This window comes from Trachypithecus francoisi, unplaced genomic scaffold (assembly GCF_009764315.1).
Source record: "Trachypithecus francoisi isolate TF-2019V2 unplaced genomic scaffold, Tfra_2.0 Lachesis_group1, whole genome shotgun sequence".
Taxonomy (NCBI): Eukaryota; Metazoa; Chordata; class Mammalia; order Primates; family Cercopithecidae; genus Trachypithecus; species Trachypithecus francoisi.
In genome coordinates this window covers 1958847-1982672 of record NW_022681454.1, presented here as the reverse complement: position 1 = coordinate 1982672, position 23826 = coordinate 1958847, and the positions used below count along the sequence as shown (strand labels likewise).

The 23826-nt window shown below is 47.1% G+C and overlaps 1 protein-coding gene across 4 annotated transcripts in view; it reads right to left on the bottom strand.

The window, feature by feature from the left end:
• NSD2 (nuclear receptor binding SET domain protein 2) overlaps positions 1–23826 on the bottom strand; it is a 115189-nt gene that overhangs the window by 66260 nt on the left and 25103 nt on the right. For 3 of the 4 annotated variants that reach the window (XM_033213476.1, XM_033213473.1, XM_033213474.1), the window contains exons 2-3: positions 15850–16475; positions 12145–12307 (exon numbers count right to left, since the gene is read on the bottom strand). In XM_033213476.1, the coding sequence (XP_033069367.1) occupies positions 12145–12307; positions 15850–16446 (760 nt within the window). In that variant the 5' untranslated portion in view covers positions 16447–16475. Of the gene's footprint in view, positions 1–2800; positions 2905–12144; positions 12308–15849; positions 16476–23826 lie in introns of those variants that run through there. The other variant, XM_033213475.1, reaches the window with a different exon arrangement.

The following is a 23826-nucleotide window of genomic DNA, read 5'->3' as shown; positions in this document are numbered from 1 at the left end:
TAATAGGCTTTCTGGAGAAACAGAGAAGCTCCAAGAATAAACCCAAAATCAAGTCTCCAACTAAAACAGCCCTAAATGTCCCAACATCCACAGCAGAGCACACCCTGCTGAAATTCAAGCCGCTTGGGGTTGGGCGAAGGGCCAGCCTCCAACTTAATGGAACAAGAAATAGAATAGCAAGGCATGTGAATAATAGCAAATTATGTGAAGAATGGCCAAAAACTCTGGATGCTATAAAGAAATGGAGTAATACCTTCAAAATTCCTAGGGGAATTTCTTCTCAACATAAAATTCTATACCCAGTCAAACCATCAATCAAGTGTGAAGATAGAAAAGCAGCATATTCTAGGCCAGGCACGGTAGCTCACGCCTGTAATCCCAGCACTTTGGGAGGCTAAGGTGGGCGGATCACCTCAGATCAGGAGATCGAGACCAGCCTGGCCAACACGGTGAAACCCTGTCTCTACTAAAACAGAAAAAATTAGCCACGCATGGTGGTGTGTGCCTGTAGGCCCAGCTACTCGGGAGGCTGAGGCAAGAGAATCACTTGAAACCAGGAGGCAGAGATTGCAATGAGTCAAGATCGTGCCACCGTACTCCAGCCTGGCAACAGAGCAGGGCTCCATCTCAAAAAAAAAAAAAAAGTAGCATACTCTGAATTGCAAGGACTCAAAATGTACTTCCCATACGAACTGTCTTGAGATACCAAAAATAGCCTCCAGGAAAAAAGGAAACTTAACCAAGAAAGAACACAGTATAGAACTGTAGGGACCAGCCCTACCGGGCCTGTGGGTTTTTTCTCCTTGTGTGCAGAGACGAGATATCATAGAAATAAAGACACAAGTTGGGCGCGGTGGCTCAAGCCTGCAATCCCAGCACTTTGGGAGGCCGAGACGGGCAGATCACGAGGTCAGGAGATCGAGACCATCCTGGCTAACATGATGAAACCCCGTCTTTACTAAAAAATACAAAAAACTAGCCGGGTGAGGTGGCGGGCATCTGTAGTCCCAGCTACTCGGGAGGCTGAGGCAGGAGAATGGCGTAAACCCGGGAGGCGGAGCTTGCAGTGAGCTGAGATCTGGCCACTGCACTCCAGCCTGGGCGACAGAGCGAGACTCCGTCTCAGAAAAAAAAAAAAAAAAAAGACACAAGACAAAGAGATAGAAGAAAAGACAGCTGGGCACAAGGGACCACTACCACCAAGATGCAGAGACCAGTAGTGGCCCTGAATGCCTGACTGCGCTGTGATTTATTGTATACAAGGCAAGGGGGCAGGGTAAGGAGTGTGAGCCATCTCCAGTGATAGGTAAGGTCACATGAGTCATGTGTCCACCGGACAGGGGGCCCTTCCCTGTTTGGTAGCTGAGGCAGAGAGAGGGGGGACAGCTTACATCATTATTTCTTCTATGCATTTCAAAGACTTTAGTACTTTCACTAATTCTGCTACGGCTCTCTAGAAGGTGGAGCCGGGTGTACAGAGCAGAACATGAAAGTGAAACAGGAGCATGGCCGCTGAAGCACAGCATCACAGGGAGACGTTTAGGCCTCCAGATGGCTGTGGACAGGCTTGACTGATGTCAGGCCCTATACAAGAGGTGGTGGAGCAGAGTCTTCTCTAACCACCCCCCACCCCAGGGAAAAGGAGACTCCCTTTCCTGGTCTGCTAAGTAAAAGGTGCCTTCCCAGGTACTGGAGCTACCGCTAGACCAAGGTCTGCTAAGTAACGGTTGCCTTCCCAGGCACTGGTGTTACCGCTAGACCAAGGAGCCCTCTAGTGGCCCTGTCCGGGCGTGACAGAGGGCTCACACTCTTGTCTTCTGGTCACTTCTCATCGTGTCCCTTCAGCTCCTATCTCTGTATGGCCTGGTTTTTCCTAGGTTATAATTGTAGAACAGATTATTATAACATTGGAATAAAGGGTAATATAATACTACAAACTAATGATTGATAATATTCATATATAATCATGTCTACATTCTATATCTAATAAAACTATTCTAAGTATTTTCTTTATTAGACTGGAACAGCCTGTGCCTTCAGTCTCTTGCCTCGGCACCTGGGTGGCTTGCCGCCCACATAGAACTACAGAAAACAATGTAAATAACTAGGGAAAGCAGCTTAAAGAAAGTCTAAGCTTACTGCAGTGCGAAACGTTAGGAATGCTAGCAAACCAGATTCAAGCAGGAAAAAGGAAGATTCTAGGAGAGGGGAATCTCTTTCTTCCAAGGGAAGAAAAGATGAGAGAAAAGAACTTTTTTACAAAGAAAGAAAATCTAAGTAATAAGGAAAGAGGGTTAAAAGATGAGTTCCAAGGAGCAGAAAGGGAAGATGAGACTCAAACCCAGGTTTTCTTTTTTGTTTTTTAGGAGAAAAAATAACTATATAAATATATAAACAGGAGAAACTAACTTCATCATAAGGATGAGTTTTAAGGATGAGGAGATGAATACTTTTAAAAAATTAAGGCTGTATGGACAACATAGCACATGATTTCAAAAGAACGACAATAATTAACTCCAAGGAAAACAAAAGGTTTTACAAAAAGGAAAATGCAATTACAGAACACAACTTGGTTTTTCACTGAATGATATTTACATAGTCAAAATTATGTAAACACTTATTTTTCATTTATTACAAATAGTGACTTAATTATATAGGGAGAATGGGGGGAAAGAAATAGAAAATGGCTGAAGAGCTCAATCTTCATTTTCCATGATAGAAAGTTAACAGAAAAACGTCTACATGAAAAATCAAAGTATTAAAAGTAGAAGAAAATGTTGAAAGAGATAAAAATAATTACCTCTGGGGAGGAGAGAGGAAGGCAGGGGATGATTTTTCACTATTAATCTTTCAGTACAATTTGACTTGTTTTTAAGTGTTCAAACTTCTTTGATTTGAAAATACCTAAGATTCAAGGATATGTCAAGGGATTCGTGACTTCTTCCATTACTTTAAAACTTCGTAAGAACTTTTTCTTAGTAATGAAAATGAATACAGGTATGTTATAGCATTTTTATAATAAAGAAAACCTGTAACAGTACACACAATATAAAATTAACCCATGTTTATAAATAATGACACAGACCAATGCTCCTTGCATGTCAGGTGGGAAAAAAAGAAGAGATTATTGCAATCAATCCCAAGTTTATAAAATAAATGAGTGTAACATTCTGAAGTTCTTTCCTATCTAGAAATTTGATAACCGAATTTTCTACTATTTTTGTGGGTTTCTTTAATCCACATGAACTCTTTTGGTTCAAGTTGAGAGGTGAATATCTCACTGTTTTTATTTTACCAATAATTAACTAGTTGTCCCAGTACTATGTATTAGTAATTCTCCCTTCCTATGTAATTTCTTTCCCTTTTTTTTTTTGAGATGGAGTCTCACTCTGTCGCCCAGGCTGGAGTGAATCAGTGCACTCTCGGGTCACTGCAACCTCCGCCTCCTGGGCTCAAGCAATTCTCCTGCCTTAGCCAGAGGAGGTGGGATTACAGGCGCCTGCGACCACACCTGGCTAATTTTTGTACTGTTAGCAGAAACAGGGTTTCATCACGTTGACCAGGCTGATCTCGAACTCCTGACCTCAAGTCATCCACCTGCCTCGGCCTCCCAAAGTGATGGGATTACAGGCATGAGCCACTGCACCTGGCCCTCTTTCTATGCAAGTTCTGATGTTCATTAATCACCATCTATATAAAAATGCATGTCATTGACCTCCCCACCTACATCCCCTTCTAAAAGAACCTGGCTTCTATTAACAGTCCTGGTACCTAATTTTGTACTATGTTCCTTTTTTCCCTATCACAGCCCATTAGACTACAGGTAGTCTGTGACTCTCTGGGCTCAACTAAGCCAGAGTTTCTCTCCAGATTTTGTGAAGCCTGTTAAGTTCCATGCATGCAAAATGAACCCCACCAAGAGACAAGGCTGCCTCAGAGATAAAGCTCCAGGGAGCGAAGAGAAGCCATAAAGATGCAGACAAGGCCAGGTGTCTGCAGAAGCCAAGAAGGAAGCACAGGAGCAAAGTCACAAGGACATGAGACCACAGAGCTCCCTGGGAAACAAAGGACAAGCATGACCATGCCTAAGTTTCCCAGTTCAGTCTCTGGAGGGCACCAGAGCCACAAAATAGGTAAAGCAGAAACTGCCAGAACTACAAGTAGAAAAACAGCACATCCACAATCCCATGGGAAATTTTAACACACCTCTCAGCAACTAATAGAACAAGCAAGAAACAAATCAGTAAGAAGGTCATATTATCAAATAGCACAAGACATGAGAAAGTCAGATTACCTGCAATATTTTTAGAAAATGCTGGAAGGGGCCGGGTGCGGTGGCTCAAGCCTATAATCCCAGCACTTTGGGGGGCCGAGACGGGCGGATCACGAGGTCAGGAGATCGAGACCATCCTGGCTAACACGGTGAAACCCCGTCTTTACTAAAAAAAATACAAAAAGCTAGCCGGGCGAGGTGGCGGGTGTCTGTAGTCCCAGCTACTCGGGAGGCTGAGGCAGCAGAATGGCGTAAACCTGGAAGGCGGAGCATGCAGTGAGCTGAGATCCGGCCACTGCACTCCAGACCAGGCGACAGAGCGAGACTCCGTCTCAAAAAAAAAAAAGAAAATGCTGGAAGGATTTTTTTCCTATATAAAGCAATGAGGGTTAATTCTTAACATTCCCTTCCATAACACAGAAAAAGTGACAACAAAAATCTCCACAACAGAAAATTACTTGATTCCAGACCACAGTTATCTAAAGAGAAAACCAGCGAGTGTGATATCTAAAACATATAGTTATCTTCTGCTTCCAACTTAAAAGGTTGTGCCTCAACCGCCCTGGCCAATATGGTGAAACCCCGTCTCTAGCAAAAATACAAAATTAGCCGGGCGTGGTGACACATGCCTGTAGTACCAGCTACTCGGGAAGCTGAGGCAGGAGAATCACTTGAACCCGGGAGGTGGAGGTTGCAGTGAGCCGAGATGGTGCCACTGCACTCCAGCCTGGGTGACAGAGCAAGACTTGGTCTCAAAAAAAGGTTGAGCCTCAAAGCTGCTAGCCCACCTAGGTGCCTGGTAGATAGTAGCTAACACAGGTTCAGCTGCTAAAAATTACAAAAATGCTATTAAGGCTTTCATTAGCCAGGCGCAGTGGCTCACGCCTGTAATCCCAGAACTTTGGGAGGCCGAGACAGGTGGATCACAAGGTCAGGAGATCGAGACCATCCTGGCTAACACTGTGAAACCCCGTCTCTACTAAAAATACAAAAAATTAGCCGGGCACGGTGGCGGGCGCCTGTAGTCCCAGCTACACGGGAGGCTGAGGCAGGAGAATGGCGTGAACCCGGGGGTTGGAGCTTGCAGTGAGTGGAGATCACGCCACTGCACTCCAGCCTGGGCGAAAGAGCGAGACTCCGTCTCCAAAAAAATTAATAATAATAAGACTTTCATTCATTAACTTAAGATTTCCAAAGGAAATTTTGATTTCCAAAAGAATCTAGATTTAGCTGTAGTTATGTTCATTTTTGCATGTATATTACACTCCAGTTTTCAAAACTTAAGTATATTACTAAGATACACTAAGATTCAAGCTGGTCCATAAATCCCACACATGATGAATAAATTTTTTTTTTAATGGGGGCCGGGCGCGGTGGCTCACGCCTGTAATCACAGCACTTTGGGAGGCCGAGTCGGGCGGATCACAAGGTCAGAAGTTTGAGACCAGCCTTGCCAACATGGTAAAACCCCAGCTCTACTAAAAATACAAGAATTAGCTGGGCATGGTGGTGTGCTCCTGTAATCCCAGCTACTCGGGAGGCTGAGACTGGAGAATCGCTTGAACACAGAAGTGGAGGCTGCAGTGAGCCGAGATCATACCACTGTACTCCAGCCTGGATGAGTGAGCAAGACTCCATCTCCACAAAAAAACAAACAAACAAACAAACAAACAAACAAAAAAAACACAACAGGATAGGAATAGAGGGTAGAAAAATATAAAAGTACCGGCTTCACAGGACCCATGTTCAGCCCACTCCATGGCAGATCTCTTCTTCACGTCCCTGCCCTTCCAAAACGACACTCACCATTCACTGTCTCATTCTCATCGTGGGGTGCTGCAGGCCAAGTGTTGGAGAATCAAAAATGGACCCAAGAGCTCCACTCGGAGCAAGGGCTCAGCACTGCTTGGAGACCTACTGCACACAGAGTCTCCCTTGCAAACTCTGTCTCCCAGAGCAATGAACACAACCAGCAACCAGACCTGGGCTCCTACATACCATTCTGTACTCAAAGAACCTAGGCCTTCTCTGAGAAATGGCTGATGCTAGGGTTGGGGGGGAAAAAAGAAAACAGTACAAGATGAGCCTGGAACATCTTGTTCTACCAGAACATAAAGAGGTGCTCAGGGGTTGACGGGGACATGTCAAAGGCATACAGCTGAAAGGAACTTAATGGGACTCCCACTGGTCAAATTTGGGACAATGTGAGGATTCAAGAAAATAAGGACTAAAATACATAACTCATTTTTTTTAAGGGGGAGTTCATTTTCACAGAAAAATGACAGCTAAAAGGTAGAAAGTGCAGTAATAGCCAGTTACCATTTAACAAGTCCATGATGAATCATCAAGGACTGCTAAAGCCATGGTTGTTGGGGACAGGTATGGTGGCTCACACTTGTAATCCCAACAATTTGGGAGGCCAAGGCAGGAGAAAGATCACCTGAGCCCAGGAGTTTGAGCCTGGAGTGAGCTATGATTGTGCCACTGTACTCCAGCCTGGATGGAGCAACAGAGCCAAGACCCTATCTCAAAACAACAACAACAAAAGTTACACTGTTGGGACAGACTACAAGCACAGTCCACAGGTCCCTCATTAGTGACAATGGGGATCTGTGCCTTTCCACAGAGAGCTCTGGTGGCCATAGCCTACCAGGGGTGGGTCAGTTGACACATAAGCTCCTTCTAATGTAGTCTGACTAGCACTCTGTCCTTCCCTCACTTCTCTTTGTTCTACTTACTTCCTTTGACCCCTTTTCTTTTTAAGATTATCTAAATCTCCTTTCGGCTGGAGGGTATCTACCCAGGCTTGACTCCTTCTGAACAGCTTTTCAAATGTACGTATCTTTTACACTCTTAATGCCTTCACGAGAAAAAAAAAAGTATATATCAGTCTTCTGAAGTAGGCTTGCTTGTGCCTCCTACTCTACATTCCACAATAATTTCTAGAGAAGCAGACTGCTGAGGTGAGGGAGACCACTGCCCAGCCTAGGCTGGTGCAGGACACTCCCTTCTTCTGCACACAGATCTTTAGTAACGGGCCAAAGCTATCTTTCAAGGTTCCAACTTTGAGATACAACCTGGCCTTCTGACCTAGGTCTGATCATGAGAAAGCTAAAGCGGTCATGAGGAATTGGGGATTGGGAGTGCTGTTCTAGACTAGCAGAAGCTGAAGAGACACAACCACCAGATGCAAAGTATGCATCTCAACCCCAAAGTGCAGAAAAAGGCAGGTATGGGGCCTGCTGGGGACATGCCCCTATACCTGCTTTTAGCACAACAGACCTTGTTACTGATATGATGTTTCCCAAAATGTGGCTGGGTGCTGAGTCAGCAAGGAAACTGTCCTTGTTCTGACGTATTTGGGGGTAACAGTGCCACGACAGCTACCAGATATCATGTAACAAAAGAGATGGAGGCTAGGCACAGTGACCCATGCCTATAATCCCATTGGGAGGCCACAAGGCAGGCGGATCACGATGTCAAGAGATCAAGATCATCCTAGTCAACATGGTGAAACCCCGCCTGTACTAAAAATATAAAAACTACCTGGGTGTGGTAGTGCGCACCTGTAGTCCCACCTACTCAGGAGGCTGAGGCAGGAGAATTGCTTGAACCTGAGAGGCAGAGGTTGCAATGAGCCAAAATCGCGCCACTGCACTCCAGCCTGGCAACAGAGTGAGACTCTGTCTCAAAAAAAAAAAAAAAAAAAAAGAGATGCAACAGGTAGAACAAGATGTTTCAAGGTGGAGAATCTAGATGAGGGGAAAGGTGTCTGCTGTGCTGTTTTACTTTGACTTGAAAGTTTTTAGATAGATAAAAAAAAATAGATCCAATATTTCACACATACACACAAAAACTAGAATCCAAGTATGCCCATTTGGCATTATATATTGAAAACTGAGGGAATACCCGAGGACATGCAAACACTTAAAAACAGACATAAAACTATTAAAATTAACCAAATACTAGGTGGCTGCAGGGTTAATAACTGTTCAAACAGGAAGGTTTTCAGGAAGCAGCTATAGAAGAAACCAAGGGAATCAGGGTTGATTTTTTTTTTTGAGGCGGAGTCTCGCTCTGTCGCCCAGACTGGAGTGCAGTGGCCAGATCTCAGCTCACTGCAAGCTCCGCCTCCCGGGTTTACGCCATTCTCCTGCCTCAGCCTCCCGAGTAGCTGGGACTACAGGCGCCCGCCACCTCGCCCGGCTAGTTTTTTTTTTTTTTGTATTTTTAGTAGAGACAGGGTTTCACCGTGTTAGCCAGGATGGTCTCGATCTCCTGACCTCGTGATCCGCCCGCCTCCACCTCCCAAAGTGCTGGGATTACAGGCTTGAGCCACCGTGCCCGGCAGGGAATCAGGGTTGATAAAATAAAAACTCAGGTTTTAAAAGTAAAAGTGAGGATAATAACAATTGCTAATACAAGCATCCGGTGGTCACTGCATTAAGACCTTTCCATGGGCCGGGCGCGGTGGCTCAAGCCTGTAATCCCAGCACTTTGGGAGGCCGAGACGGGCGGATCACGAGGTCAGGAGATCGAGACCATCCTGGCTAATACGGTGAAACCCCGTCTCTACTGAAAAATACAAAAAACTAGCCGGGCGACGAGGCGGGCGCCTGTAGTCCCAGCTACTCGGGAGGCTGAGGCAGGAGAATGGCGTGAACCCGGGAGGCGGAGCTTGCAGTGAGCTGAGAGCCGGCCACTGCACTCCAGCCTGGGCGGCAGAGCAAGACTCCGTCTCAAAAAAAAAAAGACCTTTCCATGAAGGTGATGGTATCACCTTCCTCGTTTTCATATACAGGGAACCTGAAGCTTAGCAAGATTAAGTTCATTATCAAGATCAGCCAGCTGGGCCGGGCATGGTGGCTCAAGCCTGTAATCCCAGCACTTTGGGAGGCCGAGACTGGCGGATCACGAGGTCAGGAGATCGAGACCATCCTGGCTAACACTGTGAAACCCCGTCTCTACTAAAAAATACAAAAAAAAAACTAGCCGGGCGAGGTGGCAGGAGCCTGTAGTCCCAGCTACTCGGGAGGCTGAGGCAGGAGAATGGCGTGAACCCGGGAGGCGGAGTTTGCAGTGAGCTGAGATCCAGCCACTGCACTCCAGCCTGGGCGACAGAGCGAGACTCCACCTCACAAAAAAAAAAAAAGATCAGCCAGCTGAACTAGACCCTGGCAGGCTGATTCCTGAGTCCCAGCTTCAACCGCAGAGAGTAACATGACAGTGCCATAAGCACAAGAGTGAAAGCACTTAGCCACAGTGCAAGGTCCAGGAATCAAGCAAAGAAAGAGAGATGAGGCCGGGCACAGTGGCTCACGCCTGTAATCCCAGCACTTTGGGAGGCCGAGGCGGGCAGATCACTTGAGGTCAGGAGTTTGAGACCAGTCTGGCCCATATGGTGAAACCCTGTCTCTACTAAAAATACAAAGATTAGCTGGGCGTAGTGGCGCACGCCTGTAATTCCAGCTACTCGGGAGGCTGAGGCATAAGAACTGCTTGAAACCAGGAGGCAGAGGTTGCAGTGAGCTGAGATCATGCCAGTGCACTCCAGCCTGGGAGACAGAAGGAAACTGTGTCTCAAAAAAAAAAAAAAGAGAGAGATGAATAAAAATAACAGTATATCTGAATGTCAGAGAAGCTGTTGTAGACTACAGGAATTACTTAACTCCAAGGCAGGGGAAAGATGCAATGATATTAAAGTTGAGCTGCAGCACTGTGGCTCACACCTGTAATCCCAGCACTTTGGAAGGCCAAGGCAAGCGGATCACTGGAGCCCAGGAGTTTGAGATCAGCTGGGCAACATGGCGAAACCCCATCTCTACAAAAAGATACAAAAATTAGCCAGATGTGGTGGCACGCACCTGTAGTCCCAGCTACTCAGGAGGCTGAGATGGGAGGATCACCTGAGCATGGATGGCAGAGGTTGCAGTGAGCTAAGATTGCACCACTGCACTCCAGTCTGGGTGATGGAGTGAGACTCCATCCCAAACAAAAAAGAAGAAGAAATTAAAAGTAATAAACTCTAATAGGAAGAACAAGGAGACTTTCAAAAGACTACTTCAGTTTCACAGGCATGAGAGGCTAAAAGCTAAAGATGGCATCATATAAACAAGTAAATATCCCCAGACACTAAAAAGGAAATCAGTAAGAGCTGCTTGTGTGCCACACAGACAAATGACATGGGAGTCACAAGGTTTGCTGTGTGGAGACTGCGCCTGGTTTTAGAAAGCAGAGAAAGAATTAGCAACCCCTCACACACACCCATGTGTGCCTGCACCTGGGCTGCAGAGGCTTGAAGGTCTATCCCCAAACAAAGGGGTTGAGACAATTTCTGTCTCAACTAGCATTTGTTTTTTCATATTCTGACCAAGCGTAGAGACCCTGGGGTACACCCTGGGGTTCCTGCAGCCCCTTGGAAAGGAATCCCCCAATTGTGGCAAGCCAAGGATGCCAAAGGTCCTCCACGGAGACAGAGCTAAAGCCAGGCCATAGGCTCTTCTGCCACAACTCCTGCAGAGCACACATGCCTGTGCCTCACAGGACAGGAGGCCAGGGCAGGACTCAGGCAAGGGCACCCAGGACTCAGCAGAGATCTCTTCATCGTCAGCCTGCCCCTCTAACATCTACATCTGCCAGGGAGGCACCACTGTACTCCACTCCTAACAGCCACCTGCTCCCACAGCCAGTTGACAAGCCTGTTTGGCCATGCAGGTGTCAGTGCAAAGACGTAAGCTCATAGCAAAGGCAGCAATGCTGCCCCCACAGGAGCTCAGGCCTTCAGCCAGAGACCAGAAGGGGACATGTACACGAGGACCACCAAGGGGTCATAAGAAGCTGACTAGTCAGCAATACTGGACTGGAGCACTGGCCTGGTCTGGCCTGGCTTTAGACGCCACACTTCCGGAGGGTGCGCAGATCAGATCACAGGGTGACACTAACTCGCTCAGTTCTAACTCTGCACTCACCACATTGAAACTTGTTCAAACTAAATTCCAACTTCACTCTAGAAGAACTTTCAGAAAAACCTCAAACCACATTATCTTAGTTTTCTCTAAAAACACATTTATGGGTTGACTATTATTTGCTCTGTATCAGGGACATAGAACATTCTTTCTTTTTGAGACAGAGTTTTGCTGTTGTTGCCCAGGCTAGAGTACAATGGCACAATCTCGGCTCACTGCAACCTCTGCCTCCCAGATTCTAGCAATTGTCCTGCCTCGGCCTCCTGAGTAGCTGGGATTACAGGTGTGCGCCACCACATCCGGCTAATTTTGTATTTTTAGTAGAGATGGGGTTTCACCATGTTGGTCAGGCTAGTCTCGAACTCCTGACCTCAAGTGATCCACCCACCTCGGCCTCCCAAAGTGCTGGGATTATAGGCGTAAGCCACCGCGCCCAGCCTTACATTCATTCTTAGTATGTCACATCAGCTGCTCCATGTAAAAATCCATTTATCTACCCAAGCTTCATAAGACAAAGATGATCATTTCCAGTGTTTTCCATCTTCCCATAGGCCTAATAAAATTCACTTGGACATTTTTACAACTTAAACTTAGCATAAAACACTCTTGGTGCAAATCATCCTGAAACAATCACTATAACTAAATAATAAACTATAATTAAAACAGAAGTTATACAAGGCAAAGGTCAGGTCTCCCTTAACACTAATTCAATCAGATGAAGTACGTATTTGAGTTGAATATAAAAAGAAATGGCAACACATCACATATGAATCAATCACTAATTTTAGGTAAAGCTGCAGAAATGAACCACAGCAGGGCTATTTAGAAAGAGTAAGAAAAAAGCTTGGAGATGAGAAAGATTAAGTGCAGAAGAGAGTTGGAAAAACAACCCAAAGAACACAATACCTTTAAGTTTGGTATAGCTGTGAAGGAGTGGGTCTGCAGAAACCATGCAAGGCCACCAAGGGTAACCCGACACTTTGGACCACACCAAATCACCGACATTGTATTTCAACAGGTGGTCTTTGTCTCTTCCAGTGTTTGGACAAGACTCTTTCTTAGCTGGAATCTGAAAATGAACAACAAAAGACAAACACTAACACATCCAATCACTACCTGTGTATCCAGAAGGCCAAGGATTCATTAGTCTATAATGTCCAAATACACACAGACCCCCAAAAATGGAGTGTGCTCCCTTGCTGTGTTTTAGATGATAGCCTCAACATCGTTTCATTAAAATTTTGTCTCTCAGGCCGGGCGTGGTGGCTCACGCCTGTAGTTCCAGCACTTTGGGAGGCCGAGGCAGGTGGATCATGAGGTCAGGAGATCGAGACCTTCCTGGCTAACACAGTGAAACTCCATCTACTAAAAGTACAAAAAATTAGCTGGGCGAGGTGGCAGGAGCCTGTTGTCCCAGCTACTCGGGAGGCCCAGGCAGGAGAATGGCGTGAACCTGGGAGGTGGAGCTTGCAGTGAGCCGGATCGTGCCACTGCACTCCAGCCTGCGCGACAGAGTGAGACTCCATCTCAAAAAAAAAGAAAAGGCCAGGCGCAGTGGCTCACATATGTAATCCCAGCACTTTGGGAGGCCGAGGCGGGTGGATCATGAGGTCAAGAGATCGAGATCATCCTGGCCAACATGGTGAAACTCCATCTCTACTAAAACAACAAAAAATTAGCTGGGAGTGGTGGTGAGCACCTGTAGTCCCAGCTACTCGGGAGGCTGAGGCAGGAGAATCACTTGAACCCAGGAGGCGGAGGTTGCAGCAAGCCGAGATTGCACCACTGCACTCCAGTCTGGCAACAGAATAAAACTCTGTCTCAAAAAAAAAAAAAAGAGGCCGGGCGCAGTGGCTCAAGCCTGTAATCCCAGCACTTTGGGAGGCCGAGACGGGTGGATCACGAGGTCAGGAGATAGAGACCATCCTGGCTAACACGGTGAAACCCCGTCTCTACTAAAAAAAAAAAAAAAACTAGCCGGGCGAGGTGGCGGGCGCTTGTAGTCCCGGCTACTCGGGAGGCTGAGGCAGGAGAATGGCGTAAACCCGGGAGGCAGAGCTTGCAGTGAGCTGAGATCTGGCCACTGCACTCCAGCCCTGGCGACAGAGCGAGACTCCGCCTCAAAAAAAAAAAAAAAAAAGAAAGAAATTTGTCTCTCACTCTCAGCTAAAGGATCAGGACAGTGCACAGCATATAGCAGGTGTTCAACATTACGAAGATCTCTATGTAAATCTATTTCCTTGGCCTACTATTAATAGATGGTCTTCAATGGTGCTTTATTCAACTGGTCAAAAAGGAATTCTCACAAAATTCCAAATCCATACTGATCCCTGTCCCCAGTCATGTCTGACAATCAGTTCTCAGCAGCCCATGTGTCACCAACATGAACCATCCTAGAGTGATGAGGGCAAGGGCAAGGAGGACTAGGAGCAAGTCTCGGCTCCATCACATGTAATCTGAGTCCTTGGGGCTCTCTGAGCCTCAATTTCTCCATCTCTAGAACATGATGGGTAGGTTGAGGCTGAACATTCCACCAAAGAAAACTCCTCCCCACAAGCCACTCACAGTTGTGCTCTCCAGTGGAAACAAGCACAGCCAGCGTGGCTGCAACCCGCCAAGGATGAATCCCTGGTCTTGCTCCTCAGAGCACTATACACATGGGTGGATTGTTCCATTGCCTCAGGCCTCAGTTTTCTCATCTGTGAGCTAAAGATGCTGGCCCAAAACCTTGCCATGAGCATGCTGGTGAGGACTGGCATGAGCCGCCACATGACACATTTTCATGTTTTTTTGATCCTCCCACTTCAGCCTCCCTAGTAGCTGGGACCACAGGCAGTGCCACCATGCCCAGGTAATTTTATTTTTTGTAGAGACGGGGTCTCGCTATGTTGCCCAGGCTGGTCTTGAACTCCTGGGTTCAAGCAATCCTCCTGCCTCAGCCTCCCAAAATGCTGGGATTACAGGTGTGAGCCACCGCACCAGGCCTGACATACTTTCAGAACAGCTACCAGATTACTGCACAGCAACTCAGGTTTACATTTACTGACCCCACTCTGCAGATGGAGAGTCAAAATTCAGGTGAGTTACTCAAGTTTTAACAAAACCAAGGGACAGAGCTAGGAATAAAAGCCAGTTTTTTTTGTTTTTTTCAGCAGGAGGAGAAAGAAAAAGCCAGCTCTGATGCAGGAGCATCGTTTGAGGCCAGGAGTTCGAGAATAGCCCGTGTAACATACCAAGACCCTGTCTCAAAACAAAACAGCTAGGTCTCTGACAACTTGCACAGGCCTCTTCCCATGCAAAACCATGAGGTTCAATACTGCCGTGGGCACTTCAAAAAATCTTTCTAGGCTGGGCACGGCCCCTCACACCTGTAACTCGAGTACTTCAGGAGGCGGAGGTGGGAGAATCGTTTGAGCCCAGGAGTTTGAGACCAGCCTGGGCAACAGAGCAAGACCCCATCTCTACAAAAAACAAAAAATTAGCTGGGCACATAGTGGTGTACACCTGTGGTCCAGCTACTCAGGAGGCTGAGGTAGGAGGATCACCTAAGCCTGGGAGGTCAAGGCTGCTGTGAGCCATGATCACACCACTGCCCTCTAGCCTGGGCAGAGACCCTGTCGCAAAAACAATAAATAAAATTAAGAAACTTTGCCACTGCAATTACATGAGCAAGAACTAAATAGCTCCTGAGTAATCAAAAAACATTTTTTTAACCCTCAAAGCTCTTCATTATTTTAACAATTCCAAGGAGCAGCAACTAAAGAGCAACACCCTATCGACCACCAGATGAACAGAGACTGCTGCCCCATCAAGAGTTCCTTCCTTCTGCCAAAGCTACGGCCCCTCGGTTGTTTCACGTGGCTTATATCCATTAGAGTGTCAGGGCCAATCTGAATGCCACGTGAAGGCATGGAAACACCAACCACCAGACAGAATGGAGCAGCGCCACCACATCTTTCCACCTCAAGTTAGGATGAGGAAACACTCATTCGCTTGTGTCCAGTGTGCTGGGCTCTGCCCTGGGAACCAAGAATGGGAGGCAAAAGACACATCCCTAGGCCTCAGGGAGGCAGGCCATCTGCTGGACTACCTGGCTGAGAAGACAGTAAGTGGACACTGGACCATAGGGTAAGGACAGCAGGTGCACCGCTGCACAGCTCTGCTTCCCACTCATCAGACGGTGCAGACTTACGAAGTCACATTCTAGAGCCCAGCATGTCTCCACTGACCATACCAGGCTAAAGAACACCTTGGAGATGAGATCTTTGAAAAGAGTGTAGCCTGATGTTGTCAAGCCAGGGCTCTGAAACTGGCAGAACCACATTAAGAAACAAGCATTACCTCTTTTTAGCCATTTGAATCTTGAACACTTAGCTCACCTCTCTAGACCTCTCAACAGGCTCAGCAGCCAGCTGAGAACTGAGGAGGCAGTGCCAGGACATCCTGGAGCCCGCCCTCCAACCCACAGCCAGGGCTCAGGCAAGTGGCTGGAAGTACCAGATCTGTTCTCATCTCCTCCGCCTACCCCAGTACTCGTGCAGGTGCCCTCACACGATGGCCATGCTCACTACTCAAGGTCACGTGACCCCTGACACATCGTCTCCTAGATACCTTTTTATCTGAAGGACTCGAGATCTTAGACACAAGAGCTGCTTCGACAAGGCCCTGCTCCAGCAAGGAGTCATATTTTATGCTCCTCTTCCTGTTCCGTCTTGCCTTGTTTTCTGGTTTTTGTCCATTTTCTTCTGACTGAGACACATCAGCAGCACTGTCACCACAAATGGAAGATTCAAAGAGAGGCTTCCCATTCATGTACGTTTTGGTGATTTTCAGCTTAATTTCTGGAGAGCCATTTTTGATAGGGGTAGTGTTAGGTGGTGTCCCAATCCCTTTCATTTCCTGGGACTCAAAACGCAGTTTGGCATCGTGTGCACCGGGTTCTCCATTAAACACCCGGGAAGTAAGATCTTTCAGCTTGTCAGCCGGAATAAAGGGCAGGGCGTCGTGGCCGTTAAACTTCTGCATGACCCCCTCCTGCAGGCTGCTGGAGAGCTGGGCTTTGCTGAGGAACACAGAACACTCGCGATTCACCTCACAGCTCGGAGTCTTCCCATTGGCACTGCCGAGGATTTCTGGTGCCTGCTTCATCTTGACGCACTTTACAACACTCTGAACAGAAAGGGGACTCTGCTTGATGCTAAATTCCATCCAGCCCAGATGCTTCCGTTCTTAGAACACTATGGTATTAAAAAAAAGAAAAAAGAAAGAAAAAGCAATTACATTTAAAACCTAGGATAGGTATGCCAGGACCTCTACAGCTTTGTGGGGTCTGATTTTCTTTGTAAGTAATTTATGATGTTTTTATAACAATTCAGATCACAGAAGGCAGTTTTAGTATCACAAAAATTACACGGAATCACAAAATGATAAAGCTGAAAGGAAAGAACAAGGAATCATTTTTTAAAGGAAAAACATGAAAGTCAGTCAAGACAGCAAACTCCAGTTATACCACTAATAATCTACAGCATGGCCATGGACGCATAACTTAATTTGTCAATCATCCCTGAAACACAGATTTCCACCTTCCACCAGCATATACTTAAAAGAGCTAATATGTGTGAGGCAGCTGGCATAATGCCAGGCCTATGCAAAAGGACAACAGGGAACAGCATAAAAGCAAAATCAACACTAACAGGAAAAGAGTTCATCCCAGTCCCTCCTGTTACAGCTGAGATATCAGGCTCAGAATGTGCCCAAGATGACCTCGTCAGCAAAGTGTAAAACCAGATATTCCAACTCCAAGCACAGGATTAGCTCCAGGTTGAGGAAAATAAGAAGCAAAAAACCAAGAGTCTCCAAGGGTGAAAGCATTCCCAGTCAGATCTGGCTATGCTCAACCCAGTATTCTTATCACAGTCCACTATCCCCTCCGTGTTCAGGCCTAAATTAAACAAGAAAGAACACAGCAGTAACATCACATATTCTAGCTACTATCTGAAGATTAACTACTTGAGGACAACACTGCTGAGCCACAACACAGGTTACTTTGCCAGTGCACCACACTGGCCAATGAAGCCCAAGTGCAGAACTACGCAGTTTAGAAAGATGACTCTGGCTGCAGTGTGGTGGTGTGGGGTCTTCACTGCAAAGCTACAGTCCCTAATCTGAGACACCTAGTGAAGGGGCTAGAGCCCCAAAACACAGCTAGGAATAAGAAACAGGTAGGCACCCGCCCCAGCTGGGAAGGCATCTCTCAGACGTACACCATCAAAAGCTCCAACAAGAGCCCTCTGAGAATGCAGAAACCAACAGCATCAGACACTGGGGAAAAACGGAATACAATAAGGACCAGAGATGCCCGTGGATTAGAACAGCGGTTCTCAAATGGGGAGGATTTTGTTCCCCAGAACACTTAGCCTCATCTGGAAGTATTTTTTAATTACCACCACTAGGGGGCGACCCCTGACCTATGATGGGTGGTGGTCATGGATGCTGCTGTACCTCCTGCTATGCACAGGATGCCCGGGCAACAGGGGTATGCAGCCCAAGAAGTCCACAGTACTGAGGGAGAGGACACCTGATGTGCAGCAATAGGGGGCCGCTGGTGTCTACAACCTGCAGTCTCCACAGAAAAGCAGACAGCTGAGGAAGGAGACAGGAAGGAAAGAGCAAATGTAAAACCTTGAAAACGTTAAAGTCCCAGTTCAGTTTCATGCGCTTTGGACAATTCTTTAACACCAAAACACACACAAATGTGTTCTGTCTGGCCCGCACAATTTCTTAAAAAGGTAGAATGGCCGGGCGCGGTGGCTCAAGCCTATAATCCCAGCACTTAGGGAGGCCGAGACCGGTGGATCACAAGGTCAGGAGATCGAGACCATCCTGGCTAACCCGGTGAAACCCCGTCTCTACTAAAAAATACAAAAAACTAGCCGGGCGAGGTGGCGAGCGCCTGTAGTCCCGGCTGAGGCAGGAGAATGGCATAAACCCAGGAGGCGGAGCTTGCAGTGAGCTGAGATCCGGCCACTGCACTCCAGCCTGGGCGACAGAGCGAAACTCCGTCTCAAAAAAAAAAAGGTAGATCAAAGTCAGTTCCTCTTCCAGCTCATATCATACCAACTGTCCCACAGGTAAAAACTATAACCCTGGACAAAATATTAAAAAACCACCTCCTGAAGGAACTGAGAGCAACCAAAAGCAGAGAGAAAATGGATGGAACCAATTCTTGAAGGAAAATGGAACAGCACTGGGTAAACTCCATTTTTAAATGTGTGACTGAGGAGAGTCTGAAGCAACTGTAACAGCTATAAAATGAAGGGGGAAATCTCAAGGACAGAGTCTCAGAGGGGAGCCCCAAATTCTGCCTATAAACTCTGCCCAAATTCCAGGCTGATTCCAAGCAGCCTAGCTTATGAAATAACTGAAAAGAGATTCCAGCTGTTGGACAAAAAAAAAATTTTTTTTTTTTTTTTTTTTGAGACAGAGTCTCGCTCTATCACCCAGGCTGGAGTGCAGTGGCACGATCTGAGCTCACCGCAACCTTTACCTCCCGGGTTCAAGCAATTCTCCTGCCTCACCCTCCTGAGTAGCTGGGACTACAGGCACCCGCTACCACGCCTGGCTAATTTTTTTTTATTTTTAGTAGAAACAGGGTTTCACCGTGTTACCCAGGATGGTCTTGATCTGACTTCGTGATCCACCCGCCTTGGCCTCCCAAAGTGCTGGGATTGCAGGCGTGAGCCACCACGCCCGGTCACAAAACCATTCTTAAGGGGAATGCGGCCGGACTTTGGGAGGCGAAGGCAGGAGGATCACTCAAGTCCAGGAATTTAAGACCAGCCTGGGCAAGACAGTGAGAGCCCATCTCTACAAAAAATACAAAAATTAGCCAGCCGTGGTGATGTGTGCCTGTAGTCCCTGCTACTCAGGAGGTTGAGGCAGGAGGATCACTTGAATCCAAGAGGTCAAGGCTGCAGTGAGCTATGATTGCATTACTGCGCTCCAACCTGGATTACAAAGCAAGACTGTAAAAAGAAGGGAGAAAAAAAAAGGAAACAGAGCCTCACTGATCTGTGAAACAATATTAAAGCGTCTGGAGTCCCACCCAGAAAGAGGAGAGGGGAAAAAAAAAAAAGGCAAAAATAGGCCGGGCGCGGTGGCTCAAGCCTGTAATCCCAGCACTTTGGGAGACCATCCTGGCTAACACAGTGAAACCCCGTCTCTACTAAAAAAATACAAAAAACTAGCCGGGCGAGGTGACGGGCGCCTGTAGTCCCAGCTACTCGGGAGGCTGAGGCAGGAGAATGGCGTAAACCCGGGAGGCGGAGCTTGCAGTGAGCTGAGATCCGGCCTGGGCGACAGAGCGAGACTCAGTCTCAAAAAAAAAAAAAAGGGCAAAAATATTTGGAGAAAACAATGGCCCTCCAAAAGTTCCCCAATTTGGTGAAAAGTTCAGCAGCTGAGTGAGGTGGCTCATGCCTGTAATCCCAGCACTTTTGGAGGCCAGTGCAGGTGGATCACTTGTGGTCAGGAGTTTGAGACCAGACTGGCCAACATGGGGAAATCACAACTCTACTAAAAATACAAAAATTAGCCAGGCTTGGTGGCACGCACCTGTAATCCCAGCTACTTGGGAGGCTGAGGCAGAAGAATCGCTTGAACCCAGGAGGTGGAGGCTGCAACAAGCAAAGACCATGCCACTGCACTCCAGCCTGGGTGACAGAGTGAGGCTCCGTCTCAAAAATAAATTAATAAACATAAAAATAAAATTTTTTGTAGAGACGGGATCTTTTCTTGTTGACCAGGCTAGTCTCTAAATCCTGGCCTCAAGCAATTCTTCCACCTCGGCCTCCCAAAGTGCTGGCATTACAAGCAGGAGCCCCTGTACCCTGCCAAACAATTTTTTTTTCCCCGTGAGACAGGGTCTCACTATCACCCAAGCTGGAGTGTAGGGCAATGGCACAATTTCAGCTCACTGCAACCTCTACCCTTCAGGGCTCAAGCAATCCTCCCATCTCAGCCTCCCAAGTAGCTGGGTCTAGACGTGCATGCCACCATACTCAGCTAACTTTTTAATCCTTTTTTTGTCGAGACGGATCTCACTATACTGTCCAGGTTGATCTCAAACTCCTGGGCTCAAGGGATCTTCCCATCTCAACCTCCCAAAGTATTGGGATTACAGGCATGAGCCACTGCACCAGCCCAAACCACCTTTTTTTTTTTTCCCTGAGACAGTCTCGCTCTGTCACCCAGGCTGAAGTGCAGTGGTATGATCACAGTTCACTGCAACCTCTGCCTCCCAAGCTCAAGTGTCTCCCGCCTCAGCCTCCTGAGCAGCTGTGAGGACTATAAGGCACTTGCCACCATGCCCAGCTAATTTCTGTGTTTCTGTAGAGACAAAGTCACCATGTTGCCCAGGCTGGTCTCAAACTCCTGGGCTCAAGTGATCCACCCGCCTTGGCCTTTCAAAGTGCTGGGTGCAGATGTGAGCCACCATACCCATGGGTTTAACAATCTTTCTTATGTTGGGGAAGGCAAGGAGTGGGTAAGTTCTTAAGTTTAGAAAAGTATGAAGAACAGGCCGGGCGCGGTGGCTCAAGCCTGTAATCCCAGCACTTTGGGAGGCCGAGACGGGCGGATCACGAGGTCAGGAGATCGAGACCATCCTGGCTAACACGGTGAAACCCCGTCTCTACTAAAAATACAAAAACTAGCCGGGCGAGGTGGCGGGCGCCTGTAGTCCCAGCTACTCGGGAGGCTGAGGCAGGAGAATGGCGTAAATCCGGGAGGCGGAGCTTGCAGTGAGCTGAGATCTGGCCACTGCACTCCAGTCCGGGCGACAGAGCGAGACTCCGCCTCAAAAAAAAAAAAAAAAGAAAAGAAAAGTATGAAGAACAATAGGACAAACGAATATACCCACCACCTTGAAAGACAATTTTTTGCATTCTGCCACATTTGCTTCCAGTTTTTTGTTATTGTGGTTGTTGTTTGAGATGGAGTTTCGCTGTTGCCCAGACTGGAGTACAATGGCCCAATCTCGGCTCACTGAAAGCTCTGCCACCCGGGTTCAAGCGATTCTCCTGCCTCAGCCTCCTGAGTGGCTGGTATTACAAGTGTGTGCCACCACGCCTGGTTAATTTTGTGTGTGTGTGTGTATTTTTAGTAGAGACGGGATTTCACCATGTTGGCCAGGCTGGTGCTGGTGGTGAACTCCTGACCTTGTGATCCACCCACCTCGACCTCCCAAAGTGCTGTGATTACAGGCATGAGCCACTATGCCCAGCCGCTTCTAGTTTTAACATGAAAGAAAAGAACTACAAATAATAACCACTACAAATGTGTATTTAGTGCTTCCTCTGTGGCACTCTGGTTTGAAGGCAGTCTCCAAACCTGAGAACTAGGAAAGGAAAGGAGGAACGGGAGCCAGCCCTCATGGGGCTGCCAGGTCCAAGAAGCCAGGGTCACCTAGGCAGACCATCCACCTCCACACCCACAACACTATAAGGTAGGTATGACTCTTCCACTCCACAGGTGCAGGGGCTGTGACACCCACATCATATAGCTGGGAAGCAGAGGGGCAGCACTCAAATATAAGCACTCTACCTCTAGGTGCTGCCTCCCACCAGTCTGGTGAGGAGTGAATGCATAAAGCAAAGATGAAGTCTACCTTATTTCCAACATATAAGTTCCATTTGCTGTCCCCCAGAGGCAATCTCCATCATGATCTTCCTATATGTCCTCCCAGGTTATAGTATGTATCCATTAACACAGAACTGTTGCATGCAGTTTGTATTGCTATAAACACCATCATACCTTTGCTCTGCAACTTGATTAGTCAGTCAACGTATCTTTATTTCCCCATGATGATATGTACAAATACAGCTTAGTCTTTTTAGCTGTTGTATTATTCATCACAAATAATTTATTCTTATTAAGTTATTCAAAGATGATGGAAACAGGCCAGGAATGGTGGCTCATGCCTGTAATCCTAGCACTTTGGAAGGCCAAGGCGGGAGGATCATCTGAGGTCAGGAGTTCGAGACCAGCCTAGTCAACATGGTAAAACCCTATCTCTACTAAAAATACAAAAATTAGCCAGGTGTGGTGGCACACACCTATGATCTCAGCTACTAGGGAGGCTAAGGCAGGAGAATCGCTTGAACGTGGGAGGCGGAGGTTGTCGTGAGTCGAGATCGCACCACTGCCCTCCAGCCTGGACAACACAGCGAGAGTCCATCTCAAAAAAAAAAAGAAATGATGGAAACATACATAGAACATGATGTAAAGTTTCCCAAAATATTATGCAAAGTTAGCATAATCCTTATACCAAAACCAGGAAAAAAAAGAAGTATTGAAAAAAAAAAAAAGCTATAGACAAGATCAGTCAAGAACTGACTGAAACTACCCTAAACAGAAGTCAATCAAATCCAGCCATCACTGTATTTTAAAAAAAAAAGATACCATGGCCAAAAAGGGTTTATCCAAAAATATAAGGATAATTCAACATCAGGAATTCTATTAACGTTGTCACCATGTTAATACATTATGGAAATTTTCTGATGAAGATGGCTAAAATGCTGTTTTAAAGAAAAAAAGAGGCCAGGCATGGTGGCTCACGCCTATAGCCCTAGCACTTAGGGAGGCTCAGGCGGGTAGACTGCTTGAGTTCAGGAGTTCAAGACCAGTCTGGCCAACATGGTGAAACCCTGTCTCTAATACAAAAATTAGCCAGGTGTGGTGGCATGCACCTGTAGTCCCAGCTACTTTGGAGGGGAGAGGCAGGAGGATTGTTTGAACCTGGGAGGTCGAGGCTGCAGTGAGCTAAGATGGCGCCACTGCACTCCCACTCAGGTGACAAAGTGAGATCCTGTCTCAAAAAACGAATAAAGGTAAGAAAGAAAGGTAAGAGAGAAAGAGAGAGAGAGAGAGAGAAAGACACAGAAAGAGAAAGAGAAAGAGAGAAGGGAAGAAAGGAGAGGAAGGAAGGAGATAAATGAAAGAAAAGAGTTCGGGAAGAAAGAAGGGAAGGGAGGGAGGGAGGGAGGGAGGCCGGGCATAGTGGCTCACCACCTGTAATCCTAGCACTTTGGGAGGCCAAGGAGGGAGGATTGCTTGAACCCAGCAATTTAAGACGAGCCTGGGCAGTATAGTGAGACCCTGTCTCTACAAAAAATAAAATTAGCCAGGCATAGTGGCGCACATCTACAGTCCCAGCTACTGGGGAGGCTGAGGTGAGAGGATGGCTTAGGCCCAGGAGTTTGACGCTGTAATGAGCTGTGACCACACTACTGCACTCCAGCCTCGTGACTCAGCGAGACCTTGTCAGCTACACTGCCTAACACAAAGCAAAAAAGAGAAATCTCCAGGTCTAGAAATGAAAAGAGAACAGCAGTCTGAGCCTCATAGGGTGCAGGTTGCCCATGGCAGGACCCCAGGGGTTAAGAGCTGGGGCTTGGCAGCTGGAATACAGAGCAGAGGTGCAGGACAGGGGACTGGGCCTGACTGGGCTTCCTGCACCGAGCCATAAGGAGAGGAGTCATGGAGAGCAGCTGGCTACAGTGATTAGGAGCACCAAGTGTGGAGGCTGCT